The 14,740-nt window shown below is 41.2% G+C and overlaps 1 protein-coding gene across 4 annotated transcripts in view; it reads left to right on the forward strand.

Annotated features, from left to right (window-relative positions):
- Nucleotides 1-14,740, forward strand: part of CENPF (centromere protein F) — a 67,730-nt gene that overhangs the window by 32,877 nt on the left and 20,113 nt on the right. For all 4 annotated transcript variants that reach the window (XM_082701727.1, XM_082701730.1, XM_082701729.1 and 1 more), the window contains exons 12-16: nt 1,911-5,308; nt 6,193-9,033; nt 10,311-10,463; nt 12,863-13,039; nt 13,377-13,538. In XM_082701727.1, the coding sequence (XP_082557853.1) occupies nt 1,911-5,308; nt 6,193-9,033; nt 10,311-10,463; nt 12,863-13,039; nt 13,377-13,538 (6,731 nt within the window). The remainder of the gene's footprint in view (nt 1-1,910; nt 5,309-6,192; nt 9,034-10,310; nt 10,464-12,862; nt 13,040-13,376; nt 13,539-14,740) is intronic.

Genomic DNA, 14,740 nt, shown 5'->3' on the forward strand with positions numbered 1-14,740 from the left:
CCAGAGTGTTATTCTTTGTGTCTCAAGTGTGTTTGTTCGTTTTATCCGGACAGCTCATTTCCTTGCTTGTTATCATTTCCCAACAGTGGAGAAATCCTGGATTAAATGCACATTTTCCCAGCCTTTAATGACCATTGTTTTTTTGATGACTTACTTGACTGAATGATTTTATTTCCTCACTTTCTGCACAGACACTGGATTATGCTGCACACACCACACAAGCCCACCACGTCACATTTATCTGTATGTCCCCTTTGTCTTTTACGTACATTAGTTTTCTCAGCTGGGTATTTGCCCCTCTAGAACTTCTTTTAACCTGCCCTAGGGAATGTGTGCTGTAGTTCCCTGTGACTCCTTTCTCTTTTAAATTCTGATCTAAGAAAGCTTTCAGTTCTTCCACAGCAGGGGGTAAAAGTGTCAGTCTTCAGCTTTCTGGAAAGAAAACTAAGAAAAGGCAGGCCGAGGGCATTTTTCAGTGTTGGTCACGAGTGTGGTTGTGCCAGGTGCTCACAAGTAAAGTGGAATGGTGGCCTAGGAAGTAGCACCTCAAGGGCCTTCAACTTTCAGTAGGTAGACTGAAATACAGGTTAAAACTAGGAACTGAGGCACCAGGGTGGCTCAGTCGATTAAAGTGTCTGCCTTAGGCTCAGGCGATGATACCAGGGTCCTGGAATCAAGCCCCACTTTGGGCTTCCTACTCAGCGGGGAGCCTGCTTCTCTTTCTCCTCCCCAATCCAGCTCTTTCTTGCTTTCTCTCTCTCTCCCTCTCTCAAATAAATAAATAAATAAATAAATAAATAAATAAAATCTGAACAACAATAACAACTAGGAATTGTTTTCCTTTGAGTGTAACAACTGGGTTTATCATACATGCTAGCTTAATCATCTATTGAGATTCTCAATATTTATTCTCCCTCAGTGTATTTGAGGAACATGGAGACCTCCATCTCAGCTGAATGAAAGCACGGTCATTATTTCCATCTAGGAGGGGCCTGTGCGTAGACATGAGATCCTAAGCAGAAAACAAGTTGGCAGTGGAGTCTAAAAAATCTTCCATTTGATTCCTCTATTCATAGACACACTGTGAGGGGCTAGGATGTGGGCGACATTGTTCCTCAGTAGTACCTGTAGGCCTTGAGAGTTGTTGATACACAACAACTCTTTTGTACTTAAGCCCAATCCTGTGGATTTTTGGCTAACATGGTGAAATAATTACTCACTTTTCTGGGAAACCGGAATTACTCTGTAGTGAAATATAATGTTTCCACCTTAATGCCTCTCTTCTCACAGTTTTCTTTCTCTGAATAAGTGTCTCCAAAGGGGAAACACACACATAACATATTTGTAAACATAGAAAACATATAAAAGAAAATAGTTTCAAGTGCTTAGAAAAATAAACCCCTTGCTGTTTTACACAGCAGCACTTTACTAAGCTGCTGAGAAAGAAGATGAACAAATGTCTTATCATCCTTATAAGGACCATTTCCTCATTGTCTGTGTGTAAGCTCAGGTAATTATCAGGTGATCTACGTTCCAGGAGGTACCCAGGCAGTAATGCTGATTGTTATAGGGCTTGAGAAGCTGTTGGTTTGTTTGGATTTTTTAAGTTTCGAATTCTTCTAGAATAAGTATTTTTTTAAAAAATGACAGCTAAGGGCACCTGGGTGGCTCAGTGGGTTAAGCTTCTACCTTCAGTTCAGGTCATGATCTCAGGGTCGGATCGGGTCAGGTTGGGTCCCACATCAGGCTTTCTGCTTGGCAGGGAGCCTGCTACCTCCTCTCTCTCTCTCTCTCTCTCTCTCTCTCTCTCTGCCTGCCTCTCTGCCTACTTGTGATCTCTCTCTGTTAAATAAATAAATAAAATCTTTAAAAAAAAAAAAAAAGCTTTTTTTTTTTTTTTTTTTTAATAGCTAAGAATGCCTCTCAGGAAACCATGTTAAGAGATCTTCAAGAAAAAATCAATCAGCAAGAGAATTCCTTGACTTTAGAAAAACTGAAGCTTGCCTTGGCTGATCTGGAAAAGCAGCGAGATTGCTCTCAGGACCTTTTGAAGAAAAGGGAGCATCACATTGAACAACTGAACGAGAAGTTAAGCAAAATAGAGAAAGAGTCCGAAGCTTTACTGCTTGCTTTGGAGTTAAAAAAGAAAGAATATGAAGAACTGAAAGAAGAGAAGACTCTGTTTGCTCGTTGGAAAAGTGAAAATGAACAACTTTTAAGTCAGCTGGAATCAGAAAAGGGAAGCTTGCAAAGTAAAATTAATCACTTGGAAACTTGTCTCAAGACACAACAAATAAAAAGTCATGAATACAATGAGAAAGTAAGAACATTGGAGATGGAAAGTGAAAATCTCAGTGTTGAGATCAGAAACCTTCACAATGTGATAGACAGCAAGACTCTGGAGGTGGAGAGACAGAAACAAGCTTACACTGACTTGCAACAGAAAGCTGAGTTCTCGGATCAGAAACACAATAAGGAAATAGAGAACATGTGCTTGAAGATTTCTGAGCTTACTGGGCAAGTGCATGATCTTGAACACAAGCTTCAGTTACTGTCAAGTGAAGTCATAGACAAAGACCAGCGTTACCAAGACTTGCAGGCTGAATATGAGAACCTCCAGGATCTGGTAAAATCCAAAGATTCTTCTCTTGTGACAAATGAGGCTCTAAACAGAAGTCTTTTGGCTTTTGAACAGCAGCCTGCAATGAATAATTCCTTTGCAATAACTGGAGAGCAAGGAAGCATGCCTTCAGAGAGGAGCAAATGCCATCTAGAAGCAGACCCAAGTCCAAAAAGTTCAGCCGTCTTACAAAATCGAGTAATGTCTCTCGAGTTTTCATTAGAGTCTCAAAAGCAGATGAACTCGGATCTACAAAAGCAGTGTGAAGAGCTGGTGCAGATCAGAGGAGAAATAGAAGAAAATCTCATTAAAGCAGAGCAGATGCATCAAAGTTTTGTGGCTGAAACAAGTCAACGCATTAGTAAGTTACAGGAAGACACTTCTGTTCATCAGAATGCTTTTACTGAAACTTTAGCAGCCCTGGAGAACAAAGAAAGAGAGTTCCAACTTTTGAATGAAAAATTAGAAACTGAGCAAGCAGAGATTCAAGAATTGAAAAAGAGTAACCATTTACTTCAAGACTCTCTAAAGGAGTTACAACTTTTGTCTGAAACCCTGAGCTCAGAGAAAAAGGAAATGAGTTCCACCATTTCTTTAAACAGAAAGGAAATTGAAGATCTGGCCCAGGAGAATGCGACTCTCAAGGAAATTAATGCAACCTTAAATCAAGAGAAGATTAACTTACTCCAAAAAAGTGAGAGTTTTGCAAACTGTATAGATGAGAGAGACAAAAGCATTTCAGAGTTATCCAATCAGTACAAACAAGAAAGACTTATTTTACAACAAAGATGTGAAGAAACAGGGCACGCATTGGAGGATCTTAGTGAAAAATATAATGCAGCTCAAGAAAAGAACTCTCAGTTAGAATGCTTGCTAAATGAGTGCACTATTGCTTGTGAAAATAGACAAAAGGAACTGGAACATCTAAAGGAAACATTTGCAAGGGAACAGCAAGCCTTTGTAACAAAATTAGCATTAGCTGAAGAAACAAACCAGAATCTAGTACTGGAGTTGGGGGCAGTGCGGCATGATCTGTCATCAGAGATTGCAGATATCCAAAACAATTCCAAGAGTGAGGCGGACAGTTTAAAGCAAGAAATCATGACTTTAAAGGAAGAACAAAGTAAGATGCAAAAGGAACTTAATGCCTTACTACAAGAGAATGAGCACCTGGTGACGTTAATGAAGACGAAGCAAGAGCACCAGATTCCAGAATCAGAACCAGTTAGCGACGTGGTGGAAGGAGTGAGTGAGATAAATAAATGTCATGTTCAACTTCCGATGGATCAAGAAGTTAAAGATCCTTCTCTAGACTGTCAGAACGCACAGTTGGTACAATTAGAAGCTAAGGGAATTAGGGAATTAAAACTTCGGGAAGGTGAGAAGGAAAAGGAATGCCTACTGCATGAACTATGCACAATTAGAATGGAATTAGAAACCGGAAATTTGCAACCAGACGCTCAGTCACCAGAACCTAGTGGCCCTAAAGACTGTGACGTAGGCACAGAAGAAAAGTATATGTCAGTGCTTCATGAATTGTCAGCAAGTCAAAATGACAACGCACATCTCCTGTGCTCTCTACAAACAGCAATGAGCAAGCTGAGCGAGCTAGAGAAGATGTGTGAGATGCTGCGGGTTGAAAAGCTCAAGCTAATGTCTGAGCTTGATGATTCAAGATCAGAATGTATTACAGCAACTCATAAAATGGCAGAGGAGATGGAGAAACTAGTAAATGAAGTTAAAATACTAAACAACGAAAATGGCCTTCTCCAAGGGGAGTTGGTGAAAGAAATGGCAGAAGAGGAGTCTTATGAACAACAAAGTGAGCGGAAACGTGCATCCTTAAATCCCTTGGGTGACAGTAATTGCTATGAGCATTTGACATTGTCAAATAAAGAAGTTCAAATGCACTTCGCTGAATTACAGGAGAAATTCTCATCTTTACAAAATGAACACAAAATTTTACATGATCAGCACTGTCAAGTGAGCTCTAAGATGTCAGAGCTACAGTCTTATGTGGACACATTAAAGGCTGAAAATTCGATCTTGTCAACAAGTCTGAGAAGCTTCCAAGGTGACTTGGTAAAGGAGGAGATGCCAGGACCCGAGGAAGGGCATTTTCTGTCATTATCATTCTCTTGTGTGACTGACAGCCCTAGCCTTACACGTTTGGGGGAATCCTCTTTTTGCAAAGACATTTTAGACCAGACAGGAGAAACATCACTTTTGAATAATTTAGATGGGACTATTTCAGCAAACCAGTCTAACGTAGAGGAACGATCTTGCTGCAGTCCGGGGGAGGAGAATCTGACCAAGAAAGAAATTCTGTCTGCCCCAGTGAGGAGTGTTGATGAACTTGAAACCCTCTGTCAGATGTACGTGCAATCCCTCAAAGAGCTAGAAGAGAAAATTGAAAGTCAGGAGATTATGAAAAATAAGGAAATTAAAGAGCTCGAACAAATATTAAGTTCTGAAAGGGAAGAGCTTGACTGTCTCAGGAAGCAGTATTTGTCAGAAAATGAACAGTGGCAACAGAAGCTGACAAGCGTGACCATGGAGATGGAGTCCAAGTTGGCAGCAGAAAAGAAGCAGACTGAACACCTGTCATTTGAGCTTGAAATAGCACGACTCCAGCTACAAGGTCTGGACTTGAGTTCTCGGTCTTTGCTCGGCACTGACATAGAAGATGTAAGTATCTGGGATTTACATGATGTTTCTCTAGATACATGCCCAGTAGGCACTCGAGAAATGTTTGTTCAATTGAAGTCTACATTAAATCAAACTTAAAATATTTTTAGAATTCAGGGGTATAAAAACAAAATATACCAAAGGTTGTTTTTTGTTTTCAATTTGTTTTTTGTTTTTTAACAAACTGCAACTTTAGAAAAATAAGTAAGCCTGATTGGGGCAGGGTGTATGAGTGTGAATTTCTATGATTCCACTCAAATATTACTCTATAGGAAATTACTGAAGATGTTTTTTAAAGCCTGGAAATTGTTAGCCTCTTAGTTGAGAATCATGAAAAGAAATTTTATATTTAGGCTACCAAGAATATTTCTAGCTAGAAAAAATTATGACGTTTAAATATGTTACAATTTAGAGGTGCCTGGGTGGCTCAGGGGGTTAAAGCCCCTTCAGCTCAGGTCATGATCCCAGAGTCCTGGGGTCGAGGCTTGCATTGGGCTCTCTGCTCAGTGGGGAACCTGCTTCTCCCACTCTCCCGCCTGCCTCTCTGCCTACCTGTGATCTCTCTCTGTCAAATAAATAAATAAAATCTTAAAAAAAAAGGATATGTTACAATTTAGATGATCAGATAACTAATTTGGAGGATTTATCTTCATGATAAATACCTTACCCAGAGCCGTGCCTGTGGAGAACACTGACTGTTTGTTTAATTGTGTTGAATATTTGATGGAGAGAGGAGAATGGGGTGAGAAATATGCCATTTGAGGAGATGTGTTCAGCAGAGGCAAGAAACCAGTTTTTCTATAAAGTAATAATTAAGCATATTTATTCTATTTTGGTTCCTCTTGAAAAATAAAATGAGTTTTCATTGTGTATAACAACTACAGGCTCTTCGGGGTGGAAACAGTAGCTGTGATGTAAAAGAATCAGAAGAATATACTTTGGAAACTCAAGAGAGAACACCAAAGCGTGACATTCATCAGATTTGTGAAGAAGGTGTTCAGCAGGACCTCAGTCGGGAGATGGAAAAAATAACCAAGACCAGTCCAGTCAGATTCACAGGAGAAGAATGCTCTAGGGAACAGTCTCCAGAAACCCCAGCAGAAGACAAAACCCAGGGCTGTTTAGAATGCATTTCTCAATTGTCACTTTCTGGTCCTAATGCTCCGGTTCCTGTGGATTTTCTAGAGAATCAGGTCACCATTCAGAATCTTCAGCTGCAGGTAAAAGAGTCATCAAATGAGAATTTGAGGTTACTTCACGTCATAGAGGAACGTGACAAAAAAGTTGAAAGTTTACTAAATGAAATAAAAGAGTTAGACTCAAAACTCGATTTACAGGAAGCACAAATAACCACCAAGACGGAAGCATGTGTAGAATTAGAAAAAATAGTTGGGAAACTCAAGAAAGAAAAATCAAACTTACGGGAAAGATTGGAATCTTTTGCTTGTGACAACCAGGAATTACACCAGAGAACAGAAAGTTTGGAAGGCCTCAATTCTAATTTAGAAACAGGCACAGATAAAAGGTCACATGCAGTTATTGAAGATAACGTGGCCGACGTGAACGACAACTGGAGAGAGCGATTTCTTGATGCGGAAAAGGAGCTAAAGAGGATCCAGTTTGAGAAAGGTAACATGGAGCATCACGCCCTCTCTGTGGAAGCCAACTTAGAGACAGTTCAGGCAGAGAAGCTATACTTAGAAAAAGACAATGAAAGTAAGCAGAAAGTTATAACCCGCCTTGAAGAAGAACTCTCTGTGGTCACCAATGAGAGAAACCAGCTTCATGGAGAGTTAGATACTTTGTCAAAAGAAAATAAAGAACTGGATCTAATGTCTGAAAAGATGAAGGAGAAAATATGTGAGCTTGAATCTCATCAAGATGAATGTCTCCATCACATTGACGTGGCTGAAGCTGAGCTAAAGGACAAAGCACAGCTCATTCAGACGTTGTCCTCCAACGTCACCGAGCTCTCGGAAGAGAACACTCGTCTCCAGGAGCAGTTGCAGAGTTTGGAAAAGGACTCACAGGCTCTGACTTTGGTAAAAAGTGAGCTGGAAATCCAAATTGAGCAACTGAATAAAGAGAAAGAATCACTTGCAGGGGAATCTGAAAGCCTGCAGACCAGACTGCATGAATCAGAACATGAAAAGCTGACCATCGCCAAGGCCCTGGAGGATGCACTGATGGAGAAAGGTGAGGTTGCAGTGAGGCTGAGCTCAACACAGGAGGAAGTGCACCAGCTAAGAAAAGGCATTGAGAAGCTAAGGGTCCGCATTGAGGCTGATGACAAAAAGCAGCTCCATGTCCTAGAGAAACTGAGAGCGAGCGAGCGTAAGAGTGATTCGCTTCAGGATAAAGTGGAGAACCTTGAAAGAGAACTGCAGATGTCAGAGGAAAACCAAGAGCTGGTGATTCTTGATGCTGAGAATTCCAAAGCAGAGGTGGAAGCCCTAAAGACACAAATGGAATTGATGACCAAAACCCTGAAAGATCTAGAACTAGACCTTGGCACAGTCAAGTTCGAAAAAGAAAATCTGATAAAACAACTACAAGAAAAACAAGGTCAAGTGTCTGAATTAGACACATTACTCTCTTCACTGAAAAGTCGGTTAGAAGAAGAAGAGAAAGAAAAAATAGAGACAAGAGAAGAATCCAAAGCTGCATTGGAGATGCTCCAAACACAATTGAAAGAGCTAAATGAGGAAGTAATAGCCTTGTGTCATGACCAGGAGATCCAGAAGGTCGAAGAACAGAGTATGGACACCTCGGGGCAGAAAATACATCAGCTGAGGAATAGCATTGAAAAGCTGAAAGTCCGCCTAGAAGCTGATGAAAAGGAGCAGCTCCAGGTCTTAGGAAAACTGAAGGAAAGTGAGCATCATGCTGACTTGCTTAAGGATAGAGTCGAGAAACTTGAAAGAGAACTAGAGATATCAGGGAAAAACCAAGAGCGCATGATTCTTGAGGCTGAGAATTCCAAAGCAGAGGTGGGGACTCTAAAAGCAAAAATAGAGGAGATGGCCCAAAACCTGAGAGATCTGGAATTAGATCTTGTTCATATCAGGTCAGAAAAAGAAAATGTGATAGAAGAATTACAGAAGGAGCAAGGACGGGTATCCGAATTGGAAATATTAAAGTCTTCCTTTGAAAATCTATTGCAAGAAAAAGAGCAAGAAAAGGTACAAATGAGAGAAGACTCTAAAATTGCAGTGGAGATGCTTCAAACACAAGTAAAGGAGCTAAACCAGAAAGTGGAAGCGTTGGGTCATGACCAAGATGCCTGGAATACCCAAGCACAGAATCTGCACAGTCAAGTAGATGCTCTTGAACTCGAGAAGGCTCAGTTGCTGCAAGACCTTGACGAGGTCAAGAATAACTACCTCAATGTGCAGTCTTCTGCAAATGGCCTCCTTCAACAAGTAGAAGACGGCAAACATAAGCTAGAGAAGAAGGAGGAAGAAATCAGCCTACTGAAAAATCAAATTCAAGACCGAGAGCAACTCACCTCCAAACTGGCCCAGGTAGAGGGAGAGCAGCAGCTTTGGAAGAAGCAAAAAGGGGAGCTGGAAAATCTGCTGGTGGAATTGGAGCAGAAGAGCCAAGGGCTGCAAGCCAAAAATGACACTTTGCAGGACACCTTAGAAGCACTGCAGAGATCTCACAAGGATCTGGAGAAAGAGCTTGAGTTGACAAAAATAGAAAACGTGTCCTTTGTTGAAAAAGTAAGTGGCTTAACCTGTCTATATTTGCATATGTAGTCACGAGGGAGGGAAATCCACTGTGTGGATTAGATTTCCTTCTGGGCCATGTTTGCAGCATTGGACCAGACTCTGTAAAGGTTTTAAGTTCGTGGGGCCTTGAACTTCGGGGACAGAGAGCAGGCTGGAACAGCTGTAACTCTTGGCTTTGGCACACATTTACATGGGACTCTTCTCTGGGTTAGCCCAGGTTTTCAGTGTGGCACCTGGACACGGCAGAAGCTTTGGGTTAGGCCCAGTTCCTGGTTCTAATTATAGTTCTCTCTTTACAGTACATTAGTGTCGTAGCTTCCCAATACCTGGCTGGGAACTTTTGCCAAGGAGTCTGTAACAGTTACTAGTGAGGATCAGGAGGGACCCCCATGGCCCCTGCACTGCATTTTTGCCTTTAGGAGAAGGTACTATTAAAGGTGCACATATAACGGTAACCAGCAGAAGTCTCATGCCTCCTAGGGTAGGTCTTGGGGATATTGTGCTTTCAGCCCCTCTTACGCCTTCTCTTTGTGCAACCTCCTGTTTTGTCAGCTCATAGTTAAAGAGGAAAATCTGTCATCGAGGGCCTCGATTAGTAATGAAAAATTAAGTTTTTGTCCTCTAGGCTTCCATACTGATCTAGAAAAGTGCTTCAAATTCAGTTTTTACTGGGCAAATATTAAAAGAAAAAAGGAGTCTCCAGAAAATGGGATCAATCATAACCCTATAATATTTTCCAGGAATTTCAAGTTTTGACACAGCTTCGAGAGACGGTAGTTACGATAGAGATCATTTGGCAAATTCTGCCAGCCTCTTTCAACGTCAAGGGCAAACGCCAATGGTGAGGCTTTGACTGGTTTTGACTAATCCTAGGCATATTCCTGGCAGATTAGTATGGTATCAGGGGATTAGTAGAGATCCCAGAACTGATAAAAATATAAGACGCTACCTCATACAATGGTCTCTACTATTTTTGTTTAATACAAATTAATACCTTTATGAAGGATTTTAAGACTTAGTAATATTATCTTTCTTTGTCATTGCTTCCCTTATTTCTGTCTTTTATTAAATCTTGGCTGAGAAGAAAAGGTAAGCTTGCCAGAAGGTTTTGAGGATAGGAGCTGAGTGGATTTGTGAAGGGAGGAGTAGCCCGGTTCCATTTTATTTCTGAAGGTGAAAGGAAATATTTCGAGTGTGTTGTACCAGAGTGACTCATTTGTGCAAAAATGACAACCCCAAACAGATCCTAACGAAAGATGAAATTCCAGGTAAAGGCGATGACTGGGAAGGAAACCGAGCTGCAGAGGGAAATGCACGAGATGGTACAGAAAACCACAGAGCTGAAAGAAGAATTTACCAGGGAGAGAAATAGGCTAACTGAGGAATTAAATATAATGTCGGAGGACATAAAGAGCAGCAAGGTAAGTCTCTCTGTGACGTGTTTGTGATGCTCTGATAAGGCAGTGTGCACCCTCTCCCTCTTTGTTTTTGTAAGACCTAGAATGTACCAGACTGTTTTTTAAGCTTTTGAAAAAAATAGCCCCGCACTTAGGTCATGATGAGACCTGCACTCATCTTCACCCTCCAGCCCTGACAGGAGCCCTGAAAGAGCTCCAAGCAGCTTTGGCAAAATATTCCAATATTTTTAACTGAAGGCAAGCCGGGTTCTATGTTAACTCACATCAGAAATAGATTTCCTGCAGCTTTCAACAGATTTATCGGCTCTTCTAGCCTGCTTCAGATGAGGAGCCAGAATGTTGCCAGAGACAGATGCCCTGATCTTGCTAAGAATGGCAAAGTCACGGGAAGTCACAGGGAAACGTAAAGCTGGAACAGTCTTTGGATGTTATTTTACGGCAGGGTTCCTGGGGCAGATCTGTAGCATCTGGGTTGCCACTCCTCACTGCTGTTTGCAGAGCAGACGTTGCTGATTCATGCCCTCTCCTCTTCCTGAATCTCTTCACACTGAGTCCCCACGGAGCAACTACCGTGCACACAGAGCTGGCAGGTGCAATGAAACCTGTTTGCCAAACCTGGTTAAACGGTGAACACTCGCATATCCATGATGTCCTCATGCACGTTCATCCCCAGGAAATACTTAGCACAGGGTAATGAGACCATTGGGATTGTGACCCCGAAAGATCCCAAAGAGTTGACATGCTGTTGGTAAGAGCCTGCATAAGGAGTTGGGGAAATTGGTCCTTTAAATGTGGTATTTAATGAAAATTGAAAAGGTTTGGCATCTCAGCACTTAACTCATGGAATTTTCTGGCAGTGCTGCATGGAAGGAGTTTGTACGAATGATATTTGAGTATGGCACCTGCTGGAATTTCCTTTGGTACTGAGCTGCTTGGGAGTACCCCAACTTGAATCTGGCTTACGGCTCTACTAGAAGGCAAAGCGAGGTGTTTAGGCTCGGTCCGTAGTGCTGGGCTACTGCACTCAGAGAGCTTACAGTCTAGACACATAATACATCATAACATAGGAGCTGTAGGAGAGAAGCTTAATCTCTCAAGTGCCATAAATCAATCAACACGATTCTTTATGGCAAACTTATTGGGAAGTGGGTTGTGTGGGGTAGAGACTAACCTAATTTAGTAGGGAGGTCAGAGAACGTAACCTGCAGGATGTGGAGTCAGCTCTGCAAGGAACAGCGCAGAAGAAGGAAGCTTTTAGGTCTAGAGAACAATCTTAGTTTTTTTTTTTTTTTTTTTTTTTTTTTTATCCTAAGAAAGTGAAAGGAAGCCATTGTGAGATAGAAAATGATATGAAAAAAGACTGGATAAGGAAGGTCATGACAATGAATTAGAACAAAATCTAAAGGGATGGCAAATATGTGAGGCTAGAGTTTAAAGGGGAAGGTTTAAGGTGGCTGGTTCGGAATATAGGTAGTACTTACAAATTGGGGGGAATGGTAAAAAATACTGTTGGAGAAGAGAAAGCGGTTTGGTGCAGAGACCCCAGCCTGCGAGATAAGATGGAGGAAGAGGAGCCAGCAGAGAGAATGAGAAGGCATGAGGAGACGAGCCAGGAGTGGAGGCTGCCTCAGGGAGGGAGGAGTGGTCAGCAGCGTCACATACTACAGAGCTTGGACCGGGTGAAGAGTACTCCTTGGGTTTGCAGTGTGGAAGCTGCTGAGGCCATGGAAAACGATCTGTGGAGGAGAAGGTGGGCTATAACCAGGCTGGAAGGCTTGAGTCAGTGGAGAGGAACAAGTGGACACCATCTGTATAGACACACGCATAGAAGCGGTCATTTGGGACCAGGCACGGAGAACACAGGGGCCTCTGGCGCTGGAGTCTTGCCTGTCTCACACAGTGTAGGGAGAGAGGGGCAGAAGAGGTGAGGGCATTTGGAAGGAAATTGTCACCATGACAGAACATAGAATCAAGCCTGGTCAAGGTAAAAAAATGTAAGTCTGGAGGGGCTTCAGTGACAGTGGGAGTGGTAGGGGCGCTGTTGATGATGTCAAGGAATTACCACACTGCAAGCACTTCAGTAAATGAGGCTGGAAGCCTAGGAGGTTATGGTCTGGACTGGTTCAGCTCAAGGTGGGTTCTCAGAGAGTCTGTGGTCCCAGTGGATATCCGTACCTTGGGGGTGGTTGGGCTGCAACAGAAGAAATTGTCATGAGAGGTGAAGTCACAGTTTCAAGTGAGTCCATCATTAAGGGTTGTAGCACTATTCTATACAAATTTTGTCTTATCTGTAAATTCTTTTTTTCTTTTTCTCTTTTCAGTACTCAGTATTTCCTAAAACTGTATATCCAGGTTCTTAATTATTTTAGCATGATTTTTTTTTTTTTTACTTTTTCCATTAGGGTCAATTGAAGGAGCTCATGCTAGAAAATAGTGAATTAAAGAAGAGTTTAGATTGCATACACAAGGACCAGATGGAAAAGGAAGAGAAAGTGCGAGAAGAAATAGCTGAGTATCAACTACAGCTGCAGGAAGCTGAAAAGAAACACCAGACTCTGCTTCTGGATATAAACAAACAGGTAAAAACGTGGGGATTGTTTCCTGGAGGAGCCGCAGAGTGGTGTGTTGACCACGGTAATGAGGGATTTTTTGCAAGGTCATGTTCTGCAGGATTGTGTTATACAGTCTTCTGTCTCATCACATTACCTGCACTGTCTTCCCTGGTTACCTCACAGGTCTTACTTTACAATGTGAGCTTTTAAAATATATTTACTTCCATCTTGGAATAGGTTAATAGCAGGGTCCCAAGGACTATTTGAAATGGTCCTTGGGACAGCAGTTTTCTTTAGTTTGTTTTCTAGCTGAGAAATTTTTTTAGCTGAGCCTCCTGACTAAAGTAACATTTTTCCTTCTTAGTACGAAATGGAAATCCAGACATACCGGGAGAAACTGTCTTCTCAGGAAGAATGTCTCAGCTCGCAGAAGGCCGAGGTAGATCTCTTAAAGTCCAGCAAAGAAGAACTCAATAATTCTTTGAAAGCTACCACTAAAATTTTAGAAGAATTGAAGAAAACCCAGGTATGTTCCTTTTTTATTACTTCATGACTTAGAATGATTTGTACAGGTAATGGTGGTTTCCATCACATGGAATTAATGTTTTCATTTTAATTGTTACGACATTTTTCTTGGTAGTCAAAAACAAGTGCATCACTTCTCTGCTGAGTTATTATTTAAAAATCAGCAGATGATCGCGGTCTCACAGCTTGAATAAACGTTATGCATTGCTCAGTGAATCCTCTCAAATTAGAGGATGGTAAAAGACTTTCTCAAGATGGATATGAAGAGCCTGATGATAGCAGAGTAGGGCAGGCCTCTCCAGCTGTAGACAATAATTTTGTGGGTAATTCTGAAGTCTTGCTTGATTGGTCTCCAAGTTCACTGCTGTCACCAAGCCCACTTTTTCCATGGCTCGTGTGGAGATCAAGGTGCACCAGATCACTTGGTCATGCACTCATCCGTGTATACTCACCTTTTATCTCCACACAAGGATCGTAAAACTTTCTCCTTTCCAAAAAAGAAAGAGGTGAACTGTACTCTTGGGGTTGTTTAGTTATAGGTGGTGCTACAGTAATTCTACTTCTTAGAAAGAGGTGTTTTGATTCCTACCGATATTTTTCATAAGATGAATATCATCCAAGATGTATAAAAATGAACCTGGAAGATAAATACCTATAAAGGTCTTTACTTAAAGGTGATTTAAATTGCAAAAATTATGATGTCGTATATTCAATACATTGAAACAGAAAAATAGGGGCAAACTTCTTAAGTCTGTAGCTCTTAAGTAATTCTCAAGTTGAAGGAAATATACCAACAAAATACAAAGTAGGAAAAGTCAAGATAACATTCATGGTCACTAATGTTCTGCTACTACGAAATGAAACATGATAGGTTTCCTAACAGAAGAGTTTCAGTCTACTTTTTTGTTTACTCACTTTCTGCCTTTAAAAAACTGAGGTTTTTTATATAGTTTGGTATATAGTGATATTTTAGTTTCAGGTATGCTTTCTGCTTGTCTGATCTTTGACAGTTCTATTGTGGGGAATGTCTGTATCTTACACATACTGTGTGCAAAATGGCTCATTGTTAGGTGAGCCCATTCAGATTGCATAATTTTAATGAGCACTGTTGAAATGGAATTAAATGGATCTCTAATCCAATTAATGTTGGACTCAGAAATAAAAATCCTGAAAAATGCAGATTTACTGCAACACTGCTAATAT

Source organism: Mustela nivalis, assembly GCF_964662115.1.
Source record: "Mustela nivalis genome assembly, chromosome: 16".
NCBI classification, from domain to species: domain Eukaryota; kingdom Metazoa; phylum Chordata; class Mammalia; order Carnivora; family Mustelidae; genus Mustela; species Mustela nivalis.